The sequence below is a fragment of the Acomys russatus genome, chromosome 17 (assembly GCF_903995435.1).
Source record: "Acomys russatus chromosome 17, mAcoRus1.1, whole genome shotgun sequence".
NCBI lineage: Eukaryota > Metazoa > Chordata > Mammalia > Rodentia > Muridae > Acomys > Acomys russatus.
This window is the reverse complement of record NC_067153.1, coordinates 12,778,242-12,798,757: the sequence shown is the minus strand read 5'-3', so window position 1 is coordinate 12,798,757 and position 20,516 is coordinate 12,778,242. Positions and strand designations below refer to the sequence as shown.

Genomic DNA, 20,516 nt, shown 5'->3' with positions numbered 1-20,516 from the left:
ATCTATTCTTCTCCAGACATCTATTGTGTTTGTTATTAAGTTCAATGACCTCAGCACCTGGAGGATAACCACAGTCATGTGTATTAAATGCTTCCTACATCCTGGACTTTAAAAATGTTCTTTTGTTTGGTTCCTAGACACTCCGTATCACTTAGATTTTCCAACTAGAGTTATAATCAGGGTTTGAAATACTAAAATTCATGAGCAAAGCATCTTTCCAGTCAGCATCTTTAAATAACAAACCGAAGATTCAGAGAAGTTGACAGAATGTCCAGTTACTGCAATTAGTAAGTCAATTCATTCAGGTATCGGAAGGCAGGGGAGTTTGGAGAGATACCAGCTTCCAAAACCAAGCCTGTGTCTGCCAATGTAAGAGCCTTCAGCCACACCACCTTCTCTGTATGCTCCCACCAGATTATTGGGTTTTTCCCTCCATCAAGAGGGAGGCCTATATCTGACCTCTCCCTGTACTACCTGACTTGTAAGGAAGATGTTAAAGGGAACCTGTAGCGATACTGCCCAGGACTGACCACCTGTGGATGGTGGATGTGCCTGCTTATAAAGACATTATTGAGCAAAAGGCCCTGGTGACCTCTAAAGGATGGGGTTCTTGTATACTAGCTGCCAATAGAAACAGTAGTTAAGTACTACCTGTGTCCTCAGAATTACCTATGACTTCCCAGAGAGGATGTCTGCTTTCTGGGGTATCTCCATATCCATTTTAGGGTCCCATTACACACACATGACCCGGTTGAGGATGTGCACTGAGCAGGAAATAAAATGCTTTTCAGAGGCAGCTGTTAAGCCCTCATCATTACCACGCAAGAGAAGCTCTTACAGATGATTGAAGAACCACGTGTTCCCATGACTGCCATCTTACTCCTTACTCCGTGTTCTTCTTCTACAAGGATGGCGAGCATAAGAGCACCCAGTCTCTGGGCTCTGCTCCTGGAGCTTCTAAACTACTCAGATGGAGCTCTAACGCTATCCATGGTGCTGAGTTCCTCAGCATACAGGGTGAATCACAGGAGGCTGCTGGCCAGATACTGAGTCACAGCAGCAAACCGAAGAGCCAGACCCTCTTGGCAATGCAGGGAGACCAATGAACACTCAAGGTCTTTACCAACCAAAGGATGCTAACCGATCATTGCTTCTCTGTCATGGGCAACATTTTCTGCTGACAAAGTCATCTCTGTGTCCATAAATCTTGCAAAGATGTTGTTTGATGGGTGAGGATACACAGGGAAGAAACAAGTCTGTTTTGGGGCAAGTGGCACGGAACAAGTGAAGAGGAGAGAAAGTGGAAATCAAGAACAAGGGCACCAACCTGTGTGTACTCTAAGGAGGCATCAAGCTCTCCTTGATTCATCCATCAACAGTGTATGGCGGCAAGGATAGGCTATGCCAGGGGTCTTACCTTCAGCCTAGGATAATGGAGCACTGCTCTCCAGTAGAGGCTGTGATGGTGACGGTGTTGCCATTAGAGCAGCTAGAAGTGTGATGAACTATGGACTTGCAGGTCAGCTTCAGCTACACTATCTGCAGGCTTGGTTCCTGGACTCTTGTCTTGCTAAACTCTAGTCTCCTTATCTGTACAATGAAACAGTCTCCCTCACAGGATCATGTTGAGCACAGCAGGAGGCCATATCACATAGGCAGAAGCCTGGTCCTAAGGACACTGTAACGAAGGGTTCTCCATAAGCCCAAAGACTTTTCAAGGTCATCACCAGTTACCAAGTGGAGGAACAAGAGCCTGGGCTTTCAGACACGGCACTGAGCTTTGTTCTTTTTCTGGCCACAGCTCTTTCAAAACGTTTAAAGAGCACCCTTCCCTTGGAATAAATAGTAAGAGAACAAGAATGGAAACATTGTTTCAAAACACCAATGCTCCCTGCTAAGTTGAGATGACAGAAAAAAAAAAAATAGTCTGTTTCCAATACAGGAGATGCAATGGTTTAATTGATTCTCGCTTGCCCCTGGACAAAGACTCCTTCTTGTTAGAGGTAAGCCTTGCAGCTAGCATAATGGCAGCAAAGGTCAACTGAGAAACAGCTGAAGTTACTGCACAGAGTTCTCCAGGGGAGGTCTGCATGCAGTGAGTAGTGGGACATTTGGTGATGCTACTATCTCGGTATTGCTCAATGTAAAACTACTCTTGGCAAAATCTCCTGGTCTGTTTACAATGATAACTAATAATGGCAGGTTTTGAAGCCAAATTCTTTTTTTTTCCTTTTTAAAAATAATAATTTATTCAGATTACATCTCAATTTTATCCCCTTGTTTGTCTCTTCCTGTTCCTCCTTCCCTCTCTCTATCATCCTGTTCCCATCTCCTAGGTCTGTGACAGAAGGGGCCAAACTCTTAACTGAGACAAAACCATCTAAATCTTGATAAAGTGTACGTACGGACCACAAGTGGTACTCATCTCAACCTGCCAGGCACGGCCTAGGAGACTTAGCTATTTCTCATCATGATCTGTCCTCTGATTTTGGTCAGACTTCTTGGCTTTTACTTGTTTGATTCACTGCTTTGTGATAGTAGTAAGAATGAAGCTGTGAGAGTGCTAGCTGCTCATGCAGAGGCCCTAGGTTCATCTTGCTGTACTTACATGGCAGCTCACACCTATCTGTAACTAGGTCTAGAGGATCCAATGGCCTCTTCTAGCTTCCACGGGCACTTTGTACATGTGGTGTACATACTTACATTCAAGGGAAACACTTATGTACACAAAATAAACATGAATTAATCTAAAATCATTCAACACAATATGGAAGGGCCGAGGGTCTAAAGCAAGGCAAGCACTCACCTTTGCAAATGTTTTACATGTACTTATTTATTTTGGGTAGTGGTCAGAGGACCACTCTCAGGAGTCCAGTTTCTCCTTCCACTCACACAGGATCCAGGGGTCAAACTCAGGCCACATGGCTAGGTAGCAAGTGCTCTTCCCTACTGAGCCATCTCATCAACCCAAGCTCATGGAAGAAAGAGGAAATAGTAGGACCCACAGGGTCCTGGAAACCTACAAGAAGAACTTTATGACAGGCAGATCTGGATCCTGGGGTCCTCCTCAAACTAAGGCACCAGCCAAGGAGAATATAGGCAGTAAGCTTCGAACCCCTACCAAGACCTAGCCGACGAACATGATACTCTCCACCGTTGAGTGGAGAGTGAGATCTGACTCTCACACGAACTCTGGTGCCCCTTTTCTGACCATGTCCCCCGATGGGGAGACCTGGTGGCACTCAGAGGAAGGATAGCTAGTTACCAAGAAGAGACTTGATATTCTGAGAGCATATATAGGGGGAGGAGGTCTCCATCAGTCACAGACATAGGGGAGGGGAGAAGGGGAGAAATGGGAGGGAGGGAAGAATGGGAGGAAACAGGGGAAAGGCTAACAATCGAGATGTAATATGAATAAATTAAAAATAAAAAGGAAAAAAGAAAAAAAAAAGAAAAAAACTCAGTAGCCAAGATTAAAGTACAACCCCAAGCAACATTTTTTTTTTAAAGTCTAAAATCAATTAAGAGAATCCAAATGAAGAGAATTTTGAAATTTAACCAAACATGGCTTCTGACCATCTGGACTAGCAGAGAGGAGGTGAGGAGCCATGTGGGGAGGTGGTCTTGCCTTGGTTTAAATTTTGATTTTGTTTTTGTTCCTTTTGAGTCTACCATGTTCATTTCAAGTTTCCCAATGGTATTACATTAAAGTATTTTTTTTCCATCTTGGTTACTGAGTTTTCTGGCTTCTTCTTAGATTTTTATATCTACCATCTTTCGGGCCCTTCCACAGGCTGTGGCCCCAAGGGCTGAAACAACAATAAACTGAGTCTGTAAGTTACCAGGTGTGGATGACAGCATTTTACCTTCAGTTGTCATGGTGACACTCCCCAGTTTATTAAAACAGGAAGGCAGAGAAGTTAAGAAACTCTCCTAAGGTCATCGGCCGAGAGTCCAAGCTCTTGTCTAGCTCCTGCCCTCACATCCTTGTTACCCACGCTATTAGAAGAGTGACACTCCATCCAGACAGGACACAAAAAGAGATGCAAAGAACCGGTCCTCCCTCACTACTAACACTAAAGACACAGGAGACCAGAGAGTACCAAGTATGGAGGGGGAGAAGGATGCGAGGTGAGTCTACCTCTCATGTCCCTATCCCAGCTCTGTGAATTTTCTTCTTATTGCTGAGTCCTGACCCCAACAGCCCCGGTGGCTCCAGGCCAGTAGCACTTGCTCTAACAGGCAGAGAGCATTTCCCTGCTTGCTCCTTGCTTGAGACTCCCTGGTGGCCTCTTTGCATCTCTGTGGCTTCACACAGCTGATTTTAAATGTGTGCCTCATTTTCCTATGAGAATAGCACAGAGCCCACATTTATGAAGCACACTCCTCACTGCTTTTTAATTGATCACGTTATTTTAGCCATCCTATAACTGAGTTCTAGTACTCCCTTGGAAGCTGTTTTATTCTATGCAGTGAATGTGAGGTGTCTGATACCAAATTCACTATTATCCAGTAAGTACCACACATTCTAACACCCTCAACGGTTATACTGTGCATAGCAGGTGTTTGAAGATGGGAAACTGAGGCCCACAGCCTGCACTGAGCTTTCGAAGTCACTAAAGAGTCAGAAACACAACCTGGAGACTGACTTCCCAGATGTTAACACCATTAGGCATCACTTGCCTCGGACTTAGATGAAGCAGTGAAGTGGGAGAATATAGGCTGTTTATGGGATTCACTGACCTGTGGTCCAGCTACTCCTGGAGGTCCTGGGAGGCCTTGGGGTCCAGTATCTCCCTGTAGCAGAGACAAAATGACATAGAAAATTAAGAATATATAATTGCGAGACAAAGCTCATCAGCCTTACAAGGCAACCAGACTCTTCCTCATGTATGGGCAAAAGGTATAGGCAGGCGATGGTATCAAACGTGGCCATAAAATCATAGGTCTAACCGTCACTAGTATGTCTAGCTAGTAATGACGTGGTTATCTAGTTATCAAGGTGGCCCAACACCACCCCACCCGACCCCCACGCCCACGTTCACATAATTGGTGCCTGTGACCAATAGTGGGAATTAATAGTGGGCTGCCTTTGCAATCAGAGTGAAAGCTGTCTAGCTCTGGCCTTGTGCCGCCTCCTTCACATTTGATCCTTCTTTAACTACTCATTTGAGGAAAACCAGCTTCCTAGTCTCAACCACATTGGACAGCTGCCTGGCACGGTCGCGTGGGAAGACGGACTGGTACAGTGTGAAGCCCAGCACTAAGCTGAAAGCCCTGGGCAGACTTTGACTGACTGTCACACAGAACTTAAAGGAATTGTAGCCCAGGGCTTGAAGGCCACCACAGCGACGCCTGTTCCAGAACTAAGCAACGCAGCCATGTACACCTACTGTTTTGAGCAAAAGTGTGATGAACTCATAAATATCCAGTGCACTCAGGGTGGGAAGTTCTGCCAGAGTGATGGAGTTGGGGTGTCTCACTGTGCGTGCCCATGTGCTTTATGTGTGCATGCACATGCATGAGTACACACAGTAGGCACTTTGTGGTGGTTGTTCTTGCTTTGTAACACCCAGAATGGTAGCTGGTCAATGCCAAAGAGGAGTTTCCCTGGAGGGCAGGATGGGGATCATAGACACCCAGCAGCTCCTGCCAGGAAGAACAGAGAAGAGTAGGCCTGACCTTCAGAAGAGCTTGAATGGCAATTGCCATTGCTATTGGTTTTCAGCCCATGGATGCACACCTCATTGCTGGCACTGTGATGGAAGACTGTGTTGTGAGGACTCCTGAAAGGATTGATCTAAAACTCTCTTTGAGTGATCTGTAGCTGCCACACCAAAAGCCACCTGCTGGCAGCACCCCAAAGTGAGGACTCCTGCCAGTAACCACATGTTCAACTTAAGTGGCTCTCCTCTCTCTCCTCTCCTCTCTTCCCTTCGCCTCTCTTCTCCTCTCCTCTCCTCTCCTCTCCCCTCATCTCCTCTCTCCTCCTTTTCTCTCTCTCTCTCCCTCTCCCTCCTCTCTCTCCTCTCTCTCTCTCCCTATGCCCCCACCTCAGATGCCGCAGTATTACCGTTCTTAGTGAATCTAAGGCAAATATGGATGGATTCTGTTGAGTCCTTTTATTAAAGGGCTTACTGTGGTTTATCTCAAGAAAATTCCTACAATGGGTAACTGACTCCCTTGTGTATATGAAGTGGGAATTCTCTTTGCTGTATTAGCCTCTTAGCATGTTGCCTGCAGTGTGTAACACATTCTGCCTGGATACTTATTCAATATCAAAACCTTTTTTCCTGCATTTATGGAGAGGTTTATTCTTCCACTACCCAAGCCAGCCCGTGACCCCCATAAGAGCCAGAACTCAAGCTTTTTATTTTGGATTTCTCCAGAACCTACATATTGACCAACATACAGAACATATATTTTTTATGTGGGGTAGGGAAATAATACAAGGCCTCACTATGTATCTGGGCTGGCCTGAAACTTATTACATAGTCCAGGATGGCTCCAAACTTGTGAATTTTCCTCTTCTGTCTCACAAGCACCAAAGCTACATGTGTGTTCCATTGGGCCTCAGTACATACGTAATAGAGTATCAACGCTAGGTAGTGACAAAGTGAATATACAGGTAAAAGGGTAAGAACGGCAGTTCACAGTCTATATTAGAAGACTACATTTAGACTTTATCCTGAAGGAAGGAATCTTTTATGTACATACTACTGATAGCTGGCTTATGAGTTAGCCTTAATTCGAGATGATGTCATCTGATGTCTCAGGATAGATGCAAAATCCAATGGCCTTGATGTGTGCGAACCTTGTCCTGCCACTAAGAAGGAAATGATAAATGGCAAAGGGGACATCTCTGAAACAAACACCAGCTGGCCAAGATGACACAACTAAATTTGAATTGATTTATCATCTCTGATCTGTTTGTCTATAAAAATGCTAACGAGAGAGAGAGGATCTTGAAGACAGAGATTGCTCAGAGTCCCCAGACTGCTGGCTCTGAAGGAAGTAGGTTCTGTTGTCCCTGGGTTTTGCTCATGTGTCAGGCAAAAACTGGTCTGAATAACAAGACCCATTGTTCTAGAACTACTAGACAGCTCAAAGTCAGATAGACAGAATGGAAGGTGGCAGTGGGAGAGACCCTCTAAGGAGCACGGATTTCTAGCCATCACTGTGCATTGGAATGCCACAGGCAATGCTTTGATGAAATCGCAGACCTGCAGATGTCCAGACTGCCCTATTTGCATTCCCCTGCAATCTAAATAGTCCCAAAGCCTGAATACTCCTAAAGAAATGAGCATCTAGACATTGGAATTCTTCACTGCAGGAATGCAGCCTTGACTCCCCTTCATCTTACCTTTTTGCCTTCTGCACCTTCTCTCCCTGGCTTTCCTGGGAGACCCTTGTCCCCTTTGAAGCCTGGTAGACCTGGGAGGCCTGGGGGACCAGGAGGGCAGTCATTGCATACATCCTTGGAGAAGAGAAAACACTAGGTAAGTAATTCAGTTACTTGCGAGGCAAAGTGGCCCCAGGTCCTACCCCTCTGGGTAATATTTGGTTATAAATGCCAACAATGATGGAAAACCAAATTGATGCATTGTCATGGCCCAGGCACTTTTATGTCCGGATTTATCTCAGCATAAATGAGTCTTGATTGTTACCCCATTTTTCCTTAGTTCTAGCCAGTCACCTGGCTGGAAGTATGGCCTGAGAAAATGATGTCAAAATTCATGTGAAAATGCCTGTGAGCATGAACAAAAAAACATTAAGAGTGCACAGTGACGGCAAACACTTAGTGTTGCTAGAAATAGCATGTTCTGCCCGGAGGACAGAGTCAAACAAAGCCAGGAGGAAAAGTCTCTGTGGTGTGCCAAAGTAAAGTGGCTTCCTAAGAAAGGAGAACAAAGGAGGCCACAGGCACCTAGCACAGTATGCCCTGGCTGTGACACAAAGCCACATTGTGACCCTGCTCAGCACTGTTCTTTTCCCAGGACAAGCATTTAATAAATGTTCCTAGGAACTCAACTTTGTTCTTCCAGACAGGTAAATGCTGCTCCTGCAGTAAATTGAAAGTTCGAGACTTGTCTGTGTCACCTCTAAATCTTGAAACGTTCACAGCATGGGACGTATCAAGTAAGCTGACTCTATTCCAGCTATATCCTGTCCCGCTCTGTTGGATCACCTCCTCCTAAGCTCTGCTATTCATTCTCTCACGCATGCCCCTTCCCTCTTCTTATAGTAAAATTACATAAGATAGCACAAAGGCGGGGCTAAGAAGATAGTGAGGCTAGCTTGATGATGCTCAGGTCATCGGCCATTGTTATTGGCCCGTTATTCATTCATAACAGATGCTTGCGAAGCCCCTGGTCAGCCATACGCTGTGCTGAGACCACTGACTGTATAATTTGAAGGGCGGCTGGTGTTAATCAACACAAAATGCACTAGCTTAGGTCCACTGCTCTGCATGGGAGGTCGAAAACAAACAAGAAAGAAAACAAACAAATATGTGGCCGCTATATGGGTTCATACTCAATGGCCTACAGTCTCAACAAATTCCATGTTCACCTGAGGTTAACCTCTAATCTCAGAAAGTGGTTTTTCTGTCATAAAAGCAAGTTCTCTTTTCTCTTGCTTCTCTCCTATGTAATCCTCAGACATATTCTATGTGTCTGCTACTCTAAACTTTCCTGATGGCATCTGGGTAGGGATGGTGGTCTCGTCATGCTCCCATGGACTCGTCTCACTGTTGGATGGGCTGCTTGTAAGTTCATTCTCTCTCCACAAAGTAGAGAGAGTGGGGACAATCTTTATCGTCGCAGGGACAAGTCTCAGCAAACAATCTTTCATGGTGCTGAGTTCAATAAATGAAACCAAAAGAGCCAACATGACTTTTCATGTCTTTCCCCATCTTCTTTAAGGTGTTTGAGAAACTGAATATTTGGAAGGTATATAGCATAATTGCTGGATTATATGAAGCAAGGGTGAGATAAAATGGAGGAAGAAATTACGTTTATTGGTTTCTTTCTTTCTTTTAAAATTAGAAGACCCAAGAAGAAACTAGGCTTTTTATTACAGTGCTTTTAAATGGGATGCATAAATTGACCATTCCAACAGTGAATGGGTGAACAGATGGATGGATGTAGGTGTCTATGGGTAAATGGATATATGGGTAGGTGGATGACTAGAAGATATGAATAGGCAGGTGAATGGATAGATGGCTGGCAGATAGTGTTTTGATGACTAAGTTGGTGGGTGGGGCAGATGAGCAAGAATGAAACTAGCTTGATGACAGCACAAATTCATGCCACTAAGACTTTTTCTGGACTTGGAAACATAAAATCTTTACCACTTTCTATTGTTTCCAGCAAATCTTTAAATTCATACCATTCCTAGTTGTAGGCTATGCAAAACTGTTCCCTGAAGATCAGAGCTATCAGCAGTCCCAGCTGTTTCATTAAGAAGGCTGGACACAGCCTACTGTCCGGAACATCAGTCAGCATAAGAGGAGGTGAGTACCACCAATACTGTCTGTCCTACTGATGTTTTTCTTGACTGTTGATACACTGGAATCCCAGTTTCCGTAGATCCTATGCACAATCAGGTGTGAGTCATGTATTCTCTGAATTCCTAGAGACTGGACAGGGTCCTTTTTCCAACCAGATGGTCTTGACCAGGCCCTCCTGGCATATAGCCTCATGTCTCTGGCATAGGACTTCATAAGGCTTCTGTCCACTTGGAATATGTGCTCACATGTATGAGCTTTCATCTTCTTGTTTGGGAAATGGAGATCTCAAGTCCACTGATAAAAAATAATGAATGGAAAGTGTCCACCATTTCATCAGGCAGAGAGGGTAAGCACAATAAAGTGTAGTGGCTATATGTTCCCACAAGGTTTATTATTTTACAACCTAAACTGATATCTTGCTCCATGTACAGACTCATCCATTCCTCAACCTCCTATCCTATAAAAGGACGTTAGTAACGGAACACCACCCAAGAATTTAAGGGAGGGATAGATAAAGGGAGCCATTTAATGAGACACCCTGAAGTTGCCCTCCCTGTGAACACAGTTCTAACTACATGAGTCCATTTCACAGGATGGTCTGAGATGAACCTTCTATCCAGGTGGTATCCAGGCTATCATGATGAGACACAATACTGTTCTAAAACGTTTAGAGGCAACAGTAATTTTTGTAATGAAAGATGTTTTCTTGGTTCCCAGTTAGCTGGACTAGATTGTCATAAAGGATCACAGTGGCCACAGAACCCAGTGTAAGAGCCAAAAACACAGTTCCAGGCAAATCCAGGCGTGCAGGCTACACTTTAAAGGTTTCCAGCTGCACTGACCACAGTGCCCCTGTTCTCTCTATGCTTACATCTGCCCAGATGAATGCAATGGCATCCTTTATAGCAGATGGAGGGCAAGCATTGGGCTAATGTCTGTCTCAGTGCTGCCACAGTGAGATGTGAGGTTTGACCCTCCTGTAATTGCTGGAATATAGATTGGGATATACCAAAGATTAAATCCTGAGAAGTGAGCTCTGATGCAAACCCCAGAGCCACAAAACTACGAAGAATTATCTAAGCTAATAAAAGCCTCTAAGAAACAAGAGATGGAATCAATGAATAACTAATATTTTTATAATCTCTTTGATGGTACAAAAAATATCTCTCCTGTCAATAAAAATCTATGAAATTCTACTCCTCATATTTTAATAAAATGTGATTTTCCATTAATAGATCTCAATGTACAGGAAGATTAAAAGCCTCAAGCTTATCAATTTTTGTGTGGTTGTTTTGTTTTAGTTTTTACCCATTGGGTTCATATGTTCACCAGAGACCTGCTGGCATCCAGTGGTTTTTAGAATACAATTAGTAGAGACCTACAATCATATGAAGTGTTGAGACAAAGGCTTGGAGTAGAGCTAGCTACGTGTCCTCCATCTCCATCACCTTCACCATCACCATCACCATCACCATAGTGCTTCTTTCTGAATCTGAATTCAAGGCTGCCACACCCATGCCCAGCTCTTCATCATTCATATCAATCAATAATCAAGACCCTTAAGCAAAGCACCTGGGCACCTCCAGAATTCAGCTTCCAGGTATGACTCTGGCCATGTCTCATTTTATTCTTGTCCAGATATGCTCAGTGCTTTGTATCTTTCAGAGAAAGAGAACATCATTCTGGAAACCTGTTAAGTATCCATCAAGTCAGGTGTGTGTTGGCTACAGGAACCAGTATTTGTCCTTACATCAGTGGGCCTATATTTCTATCCTTCTCAGCAGGAACCAGAAACCGGCTGTTTGACTCTGCCTCCAGCCATTTTCCAAAGGGAAGACATTTGTATACAGGGGTCAAGTACAGCCTTTGATTATGAATATTGGATTCAGTTTCCAAAACAATCTCTTCTATCCATTGACCCACTTTGTGTCTCTAGTTTCACATATGTACAACAGTACCATGATTCATACCTACCTCATAGAGTTAAAATTTGAATAAATAGTTTTCATAAAGCATTTCAACATTACCCTGCAGAGAACTGCTGTTCCATGTCTACATTGTTTCATAAGGGAGTTCACAATTCATTTAGAAGGGTCACTAAGTACTTGTAATGTGCCTAGTACAATCAAGACCATGAATTATAGCTGGATTTAACTTTAGGTAGATGCATATGGGCTCTAAGAGAGAAGAAACAGGAGTTGAAAACTGAGTGTCCTTACAGAGAACCCACTTTGATTCTCAGCATCTGCATGGTAGCTCAAAGTCATTTATAATTCCAGTTCCACGGGATCCAACACCCTCTTGTGGCCACTGTGGGCACTGCATGAATATAGCACACATTCTCTCACACACACAGGCAAAGCACCCATACACACAAAACAAAAGGAAATCTTTGGTGCATGTGGTTGGTATCTGCCATATTGGATCATACAGATGTACCAGGTACAGGTCACACAGTGAATTCATAACCAATGTTGTTGCTGCTGTTTTAATACTACCAGATATTTCTTTCAAGAAGAAAAAAAAAAAAAAAAAAAAAAAAAGGTTTGAGGCCTGTACTTCCCCATCACCATTTTCAACACATGAGCTTTTACCTTTACTAAGAGATTTATGTCCTCTGGAGACAGCAGTGGAAAAGGGCCCTGTGAAAGTAAAAATAAATAAGAGCAGAGACACATATTGACATGAAGTATCTTTCATGCATCTTCAGAGAGTGAATGGCCTTCAGAATATGCCTCGTCACAACAGGTTTGAATATGCATGGGATGCAAACGGGTCTACCAGAGTCCCAAGCCTGAGAACCACCAAAGGAAACTGTGCCAGGGCAGTGGCCACTCAGGCTATCCATCCCCGGACATAGCTAGTGGACTTTAGGCCTTCCTATTCCCAGCCTCATGTTGTCTCCTTCTGTTCTCCTTCCCTGGCCTTATCAAAGCTTAATAGGGCATCACAGATAGTATAGAAAACAAAGGGACAGACGGCCTACAATGCGCCTGTCACAAATCTTCCAGATGGTCAATAGCGGTTGCTGTTCATCATTCATGACCTTAGTATGACTGTACACCAGTGTCTTCAGCTCTCATGGCTGAAAGAGCATTTTAAACACTGCACGTTATTCTGGGATGAAAGTCTTTGGTTATGGGAAGGGGATCTGAGACATTTCCAAAGCGCCCTCCCTTCCCATCACCATCACCACATGGTGATGTGTGTAAGATAGCTGAAGGGTATGAGTGTAAGATGCAGCAGCTGCTGGACTCACAAATCCACTAAGTCGGAACATGCCCTATGATGGCTATAGCTAACCAAAGCCCAGAAGAAAAGCAGGCTTCAGTGTGCATTGGGATCAAGGAACTCTTGGGGGCAAATGGAAAGGCAAGACAACCCTTACAGGGGAGCAGTACCCTTAAATGTTCCTTAGGAGTTGGAAATCTCTGCTGCAAGCTGCAGATTGTGCAATGGAAAGGGGCACCATAGGGCCACTCCCCAGGGACAGGGCATGCACTCCATCCCATGCCATGCATGGGAAGTGTGGGCCACCATCAGTCTATGGCAGTGACTCTTGAAAGAGGATAAGGTCTAGACAATTTTTCTAGAAGTATCCATTCTCCCTAGCTCAGAGGCTTTGCCTCATACCATAACTGACAAGCCATCCAACTGTTTGACATAAGTGAATTGCTGGTGTCTACAAAGGATTTATGTTGTCTCCTGTGCTGAAAAGTTCAACAATTCAACCATCTCTTAGAGCCACAAGGCTAGAATACCCCAGATTTGGGGCAGGGTGGTGGTGGTGCACAGTGACTAGCATAGGAAGGAGAACCCACTTAGCATAGAGTTGCTAAAGAGATAGCAGAGTGAGACACTTACTTGCCTCCAGTTGTCAGAGTGAGACATTCTGGAGAAAAATATGACCTTTCTAATAGCAATTCATTAACCTTTTAATTTAAAAAGGGAAAGTTTTAGTTGAGATCTTTTTGTTTTCTTGAGAAGGTCATTTGTATCGCAGGGGGTGGGGTGGGGGAGACAGATAGCTTCCATTGGAGCATTCTTAGGCAGTTGGCACTGTACTGTGATATCTTATACTGTCATTTGTGTTCTTTTAATATCTGGTGTGAGCCCTTTGAATGTATTGGGCATTATTCACAGAGGGACAGAGGGCAAGGGAGAAGTAGAGACAACGGAAAGGCTTTGTGATGACTTCATCAGGGTCTTGCTCGTATCACTTTTCTGTAATCCTCATGAGGGGTTCTGAAGAAAGCTGTTTTGGTATTTTATGGAAGTGGTAACCTTAGGGCAGGGGACACAAGACACACATCCATGTGTCATGGATGCCTTTCAGGAGCTTGTCACAGGCTAGAGATTAGGTCCAATAACTTTACATGACACATGGTGGAATGTGATAGGACTAAGAAGACATATCTTATACCCACCTAAAGTCTCCTTACTCCTGCCCAGCTTCTGCTGGGAAAGCTATACTGCCAATGATTGACAGGGGGGTCAGCTCTATAGGCCACTCACTATACAGCTTCATGGGGGTTCGGGCCAGGCCAGATAAAGATGGAGCCCTCTGTTCTATGGCAACCACTTGTGAGACACCATTGACTATACTTTCTGTATCATCTCTGCAGGGTGGTGTCAAGGTCTAACATGTACAAGTTGTGGTGTAAACTTTCAATGCTTTGGGCCTGAGTCTTGGTCTTCTATCTGTCTCACTGTGGCCCTGCTGCCCCTCGATGATGACACAGCTTGCAAACAGCTTCTTTCACTGCTCTAAAGCAGAGTCCATGGAGGTAAGGAGGTACGTTATTTTGACACTTTGCAATGTGACTTCTATTCATCTCTCTGGAGGTCTGCTGTAAGAAGTGTCATAGCTCCAGAGAGAGAATAAGATCCCATTCTTGCTCTAAGCTGAGGCCACCAGCTCTAACAAGACGGGGAGGGTTGTACGAGACCACAACATTTTCTGTACCTTGGGCTCTTATCTAAAGCTACTCTTGCAAAGAGGGCAAGCAATCCCTCAGACCCATCATGAGAAGAAGTGTCTGCCCAGGGGAGCAACATGATTGCAATAGTAGACTATGGGATGAGTCACCAGGCCTGAGACTCCTGCCTGATGGCTACTCTCTCTTGGTCCGTGGTCAGCATCTTCACATGGTTGATCTCCGCCTAGAGCTGCCTCTCCCACCTCCAGACATGTTCAGTCTCCTGAGTCCCTCCCTAATGGGGCCACAAATGACCTGGTGCCTGGCTAAGTCTCTGGGACTTCTCTACTGCCATTGTCAATTCAGGGCGCATCCCAGAAGATGGAGGCACTGTACCTGAGAGATGCCTGTTGGCCCTCCATTTGCTAAAGACCCGTCAGTACCTTAAGCTCTTACAGAATGAGTCTCTCACGATCATATGAAACAAAATCACATCTAAATGTCTAAACAGGGCCAACAGGCCACTCAAACAAAAGATAGAAAATGGACAAGTTGGAAATTTTTAGTGGGTGTCACTATTGTCCAGTTTCCACACTAGCATCAGACTCTGTCTTCTGCTTTATTTCACCATATCTCAAGGCTAGCCTGCCTGCTGGCCCATGACTTACCTGAACCAAAGGGAAGCCCTTTCAGGGACTTGGAAGGTAAGAAGATGCCCACCTTTCCCAGGCTAGGCTTTCTGGCAGTGACTTTGAATCCACAGCTCTCATCCCACCATTCTAGCCAGTACCTGGCTCTGCAAACAAGCACAGTGGTGGACATGGCTCCCCACTATGGCTCATGCTCGGTTACGTTGTACCCCAAATCATTTCCCTTTGCCCAGTTCATCCCTTGTTAAAGCTTCTGAAACTGTCTCAATTGCATTTTATTTCTTGCTGGCACCCTGACTGACAGTCAGCATTTATCTAGACCTGGCAGGTGACATACTGGTTTTCCAGGAGGCCCTCTTTCTCCTGGATTTCCTGGTGCACCCTAAGAGAAAAAAGAAAGAAAACCATCACGGCGGCGATCTGTTCATCCTTATCTATTCTGCATATCCTCCCCCTCTTCCCCCATCAACCTCTGCTTCAGCCAATTGTGACTTGGCTGTGGGGTAATTCACACAGCTTTGAAGATGGGCTCTGGTTGAACTTCCAAGTGACAGTGATAAGGGTGTAGGGCAAACTATACCTTCTTGTAAGTCCCTTCCAGAACCTCAAACTAAAACTGCCTAGTGCATATTGTGTACATGCAAACACACATTTACATACAAACCCATATTAATATTTTATTCCGAATATAAGGGGTAGGATAGCATTGAGAAGAGAGTGATTTCATTGATGATTGGATACAAGAATACAATGACAGGGGGCAGTTAGATATGAGTGTTGGGAAACAAGAACTATAGCAGTGTTCTTTTCTGAACCAGAGCCCAAAGAAGGGAAGAGGGCTGTATTGTGCCTGTCTAATGGGGACCAAAGAAGCACAGACAATGAGCAGTGAGTAATGCTGATTACTGAAGCTAGGCATTCTTTTTTTACACTATATAAACTCATAGCTGCCATTTATTTTGCCAGTGAGGGTATATTGAATGCCTCTGGGGTCCTGGTTGTGCCTGTATCAGGGACCTACAGATGGCAAACTCAGGGAGCTCGGATCAAAGGCCAAGAGATAAAGAAAAAGATGACTGCCATTGTCATCATAAATGGGTCTTGTCCCAAGGGGCTTCAGATGAGCCTGTGTAAGTCCCTTGAGGAGAGGGGCCAAAGCAAAAGCAAGAAGACATCCATGGAAGAACCAGACCCTAGTTCATCAAAACAGAATGACCAAGAAATATGAGACAGTGTATTGGACACCCAGGAGTATACAGGGCTCTGAAAACATCATAAAAACGTTTTATGAAAGAAATCTGAATAATTAAAAAATCCACAATTGACAGGAAAAGTAAAAAATACATAAACAAATACCCTGGGGCTTCACAGAAATGTGACTGAGGCAAGGATGCCATCCCATGAACAAGAGAGGCTAGGAGATGATAGATGCGCTCAGGGGGGAGATCCTAAACACTGACTAAATCCACAGCTTTTCTTGTTACTTACGTCCTGGCCAGCTGGTCCCTGGGGGCCGGGGAATCCAGGTAAGCCTCGAGATCCCTGTTGAAAAAGAAAGACAGGCTTCAACTGTGAGAAGATAGGACTTACCTTTGTCCGGCTATAGTTGGCTATAATCACACAAATGCTATGCTTTGCTATGCTATGGGGAGCAACAACTAGTGTGAGCTATCAGCCTAACAAAATCTAGAATCATCACAGAGACGGGCCTCTGGACATGCCTGTGGGGATTATGACAGTCATGCTAACTGCTAAGAGATGACCTGTCTTAAGCATGGTCAGGGGATCCTGGGCTGTGGAAAATGAAGATGCTGAGCAGAGGACTAGCTTGCATTCATCCCCATCTCCTAAATTGTGGGTGAAATGTAAGCAGCTGCTTCATATTCCTGCTGCCTTGTCATCCCTGCAATAACAGACTGCACCTTGCACAGAGCCACGTATGTGTCCAGAGCACCATGCTCAAACTTTACTGAGCAGAACGTGCTCTGTGCAGACGTGTTCTATACACAGATCCAATGCTGAGGAAAAATGTGTCTGCGAGCTTGGCATGAGTCCTGTGCACTGGCCCCTTGCTGGAGTGGGAGGCACAGCTCCTGTGGAGTACCAGGCCTGAGCACCAATCCAGAATGCCCTTCGAGGCACCATGAGTTGCACAGCCATCCTCATGAGATGCTAATTGGTTACAGTCATTTCCATGCAGAAGACCCAGCGAAATGTTTGGCCTCATGCACGACAATCATGCCCTAGATCACTCCATTATGTTGACATTTTCTTGTCAACATCAGAGAACAGCAGAGGCAACAGATCTCATGTCTTTACATTTACAAGGAGAAAATCAGCTCTTCTCGAGGCATTGGCTACCTGCTCTGCAGGAGCTGAAACTGCCTCCTCTAAAGCCTCTGAAGACCTCTCCTCAAACCTACCCTTCATCCAGAGTCTCACCTTCCTCTGCTCTACTCAAAACAACTTGCTTTGGAATCTAATGGCAGTAAGCTTCAATTGTTCTGAGCCTCAGTTTTTTTCATCTAGCAAAACAAGCACAAGGCTACCTGCCTGCAAACGGCCACCAACAATGGCGGCCGTTCCTGAGAACAAATGCATCCTGGGAGCTCTTTCATTGCATTAGCTGAAAAGGAGCTCAACACATTGCTGCAATGGCTCATAGGTGGTATTGTTGCCTCCATGTTACAAGTCAGAAGAAATCCTCTCACATATTCTTGGCTCTGTGGCTGGGAAAAGCCGGAATTCAAAACCAACTCTTCTGATCAAAGTCGATCAAATTCACTAAATTGAGGCTCTACTTCTTTACCGGAGGGGTACTAACAGACAGGTAACATCAGTCTCAGTATTCTCAGCTATAAAAAATTGTGCTAGATTCAATGACTCCAGCACTCCATCCCTCCTCATCTGCCCATGCTCATGTTTTGGGCTCTGTCTAGTGTGAAGAATGTCTAGTAATGTTTGATTGTCCCTAGTTTAGAATTGAGTTGAGTCCTCTGTCTAAAGCATACTGTACCGGGGGTCCTTTGTCTCCTGGTTGTCCTGAAGGGCCCTAAGAAGAGAACAAATAGGTTAACAAACAAAACAGGAACACTCGCCATTTAAGCATGCTGTGGTCATTCTTAAAAAACAAAAATAAAACACCAGGACCTCACATAGCCCAGGCTGGCCTCAACACTATGTGGCTAAGGATAACCTTGAACTCTTGTTCTTTTTGCCTTCACTTCCCACGTTCTGGGACATGTACCACCATGCTCTGTTTTGTAAAGTGTAATGCTAAGCTAGATTCCCTCTATCCTTCCAGAACAAGTGTCATGCACTGTTGCTCCCACGAGGTTCCTCAGTCCTGTTCTGCTCCTGCCACATACCTTTGGTGTGACCTAGGTTTCCCATCTTATCCACCCTTGGAGAGGTTCTGGTTCTTTCTGCATATGTCAGAGTTTAATTTATCAATGAGCAACTCTCAGTTTTCCATGAACAGAATAGTCTGTGTCCTGAGCCTCTGCTCCCATATTGGTGTTTTCATCTTGCTGTAGCAGTTCCCAGGAAGGCATTATAAGTATTGCCAAGAGGGAGAAGAGTTTTCACACAAAGCCCCAGGCCCCTGCGTTGTGATGAAGTCCCCAGGGCCCCTATTGCTTATGCTCCTGAGCTATAAGGCAGCAAATGAGCATCCTTTCAAGTGCACAGTGGAGCACGATGAGGAGCCGAGGTCTGAAGATACAGCAGAGAAACAGAGGGCAGTAGAGATGGAGAGAAGGGTTCTAAGAATGTTATAGAGGCAGAGAGTGAGGACAAGGGCTCTTTGGATCAAGATGTTACACACACACACACATACATACACACACACACACACACACACACATCAAACAAAATCAACAAACAAACAAGCAACAAAACAAGCAAAATCAGGACATTTACTGGATCACAATAAAAAGCCAGAAACATTTATGTGCTTTTTCTCTTTTTTCTGTAGAAAGCATCACAGGCTTTATATGACAGGGTCTCCACCACAACACTACATCCTGCTACTGAGTAGGGCTTCCGCCAATGATCTCTACTGACACAAGCATTTCCACTCTCTTTCTGCATGCACTGTAGACTGGGATGCAGCCATCAGTGAGCAAGCATTTTTTTCTGTGCAGAAATATTCCAGTTAATAAAAGCTGGCAGAATGGGAATGGCATCACTTAGCTATTGATGAGTTTTTATTATTTACTTCTCAAACTTTTATAGCATTCGGCAATGGCTTAATCCTTCTCCACACACGAGGAGGACCAGCTAAAGACATAGAGAGGTCTGTGAAGAAGGAGACTTTTCACTATTATTATTCTCCATGCCCGGAGAGGCGCCAGATACTACACACACACACACACACACACACACACACACACACACACACACACACACACACACACTCACTTTAGCCCTAGCAGGATGCCTGAACACTGGGTATCTCCATCATCCATTTGATATAGATAGAAAAGCTGAAACTGAAATACATTAACTTAGCTGAAGTCAAACAGGTAAAAATGATGGGCTTGGAAGTCCCCTCTGCTGCACTTGGCTCCGAGGCCACTGATTCCTCTATCATAATGCATCATGCATCTGAATTTTGTTCTTCTCGGGTAGTGTCCAATGGGACTGTAATATATTATTTAAAGAAATGTAATGAGGGCAGCCTGTCCTTGGCATAAGGAATGTTGCCATCTTATATTTAGTGTCACTCTTTGTTTCCAAATTAAATTCCAACTTTAAAACCTTTAACTTGCTCATTAAGCCAGGTTTCAAATTACTATCTTATGCAACTTTGGTAGACAGGCTTTGCCTTCAAAGATGGTCATTTCAAATCTTTGCTTTATCAAATATTAACTCTTTAACTTTAAGCAAATTCTTTCACATCTCTGAACTTCAGTTTTTTTTCCATTACAATACAATGCTAGATGGTCACTTTTCCTCATGTTTTTAGAAATAAAACACAAAATAGAAAAGCTACCTGATGCCTGTACCATAAAAAGCATGCCCAGGGCTATTCTACATACTTTTCAAGGTTTTATGAGCAGTGGAGTAATACAGAAACCCACAACTGATCAAAGTGCAAAAAGGTTAAGTCAGTGGAATTCTCAGGCACAAGTGGGACACCTATGCCACATCCCTCGACCCAAGACTCGTGTGCCATCACAAAAGTGGGGCAGAAATCAGTGAGAGCCAGAGATCAGGGAGAGCCACAGCAAAACACCGTCTTCTGGACATGGTAGGACCACTGTGCACACAAACTCACAGTAGCCATGGTTGTCTGCCTAAGATTAAGCCAGGGAACACTGACATGAAGATGGTAGAAGGCCATGAGCCCTTCCAACTGAGGAACTATAGACAGTTGGTGGCTTCTGAGAAAGGGAGAGTGAGTGTTTTTCAAGGATGTGGCTCCTGGGAGGC

The 20,516-nt window shown here is 44.4% G+C and overlaps 1 protein-coding gene across 1 annotated transcript in view; it reads right to left on the bottom strand.

Moving 5' to 3' along the window:
- The window catches only part of Col22a1 (collagen type XXII alpha 1 chain), a 217,055-nt gene that overhangs the window by 55,434 nt on the left and 141,105 nt on the right, over positions 1 to 20,516 (bottom strand). Inside the window, exons 42-47 of the mRNA XM_051159567.1 lie at positions 18,097 to 18,132; positions 16,569 to 16,622; positions 15,418 to 15,462; positions 12,106 to 12,153; positions 7,364 to 7,477; positions 4,744 to 4,797 (exon numbers count right to left, since the gene is read on the bottom strand). Coding sequence (XP_051015524.1) covers positions 4,744 to 4,797; positions 7,364 to 7,477; positions 12,106 to 12,153; positions 15,418 to 15,462; positions 16,569 to 16,622; positions 18,097 to 18,132 — 351 coding nt within the window. The remainder of the gene's footprint in view (positions 1 to 4,743; positions 4,798 to 7,363; positions 7,478 to 12,105; positions 12,154 to 15,417; positions 15,463 to 16,568; positions 16,623 to 18,096; positions 18,133 to 20,516) is intronic.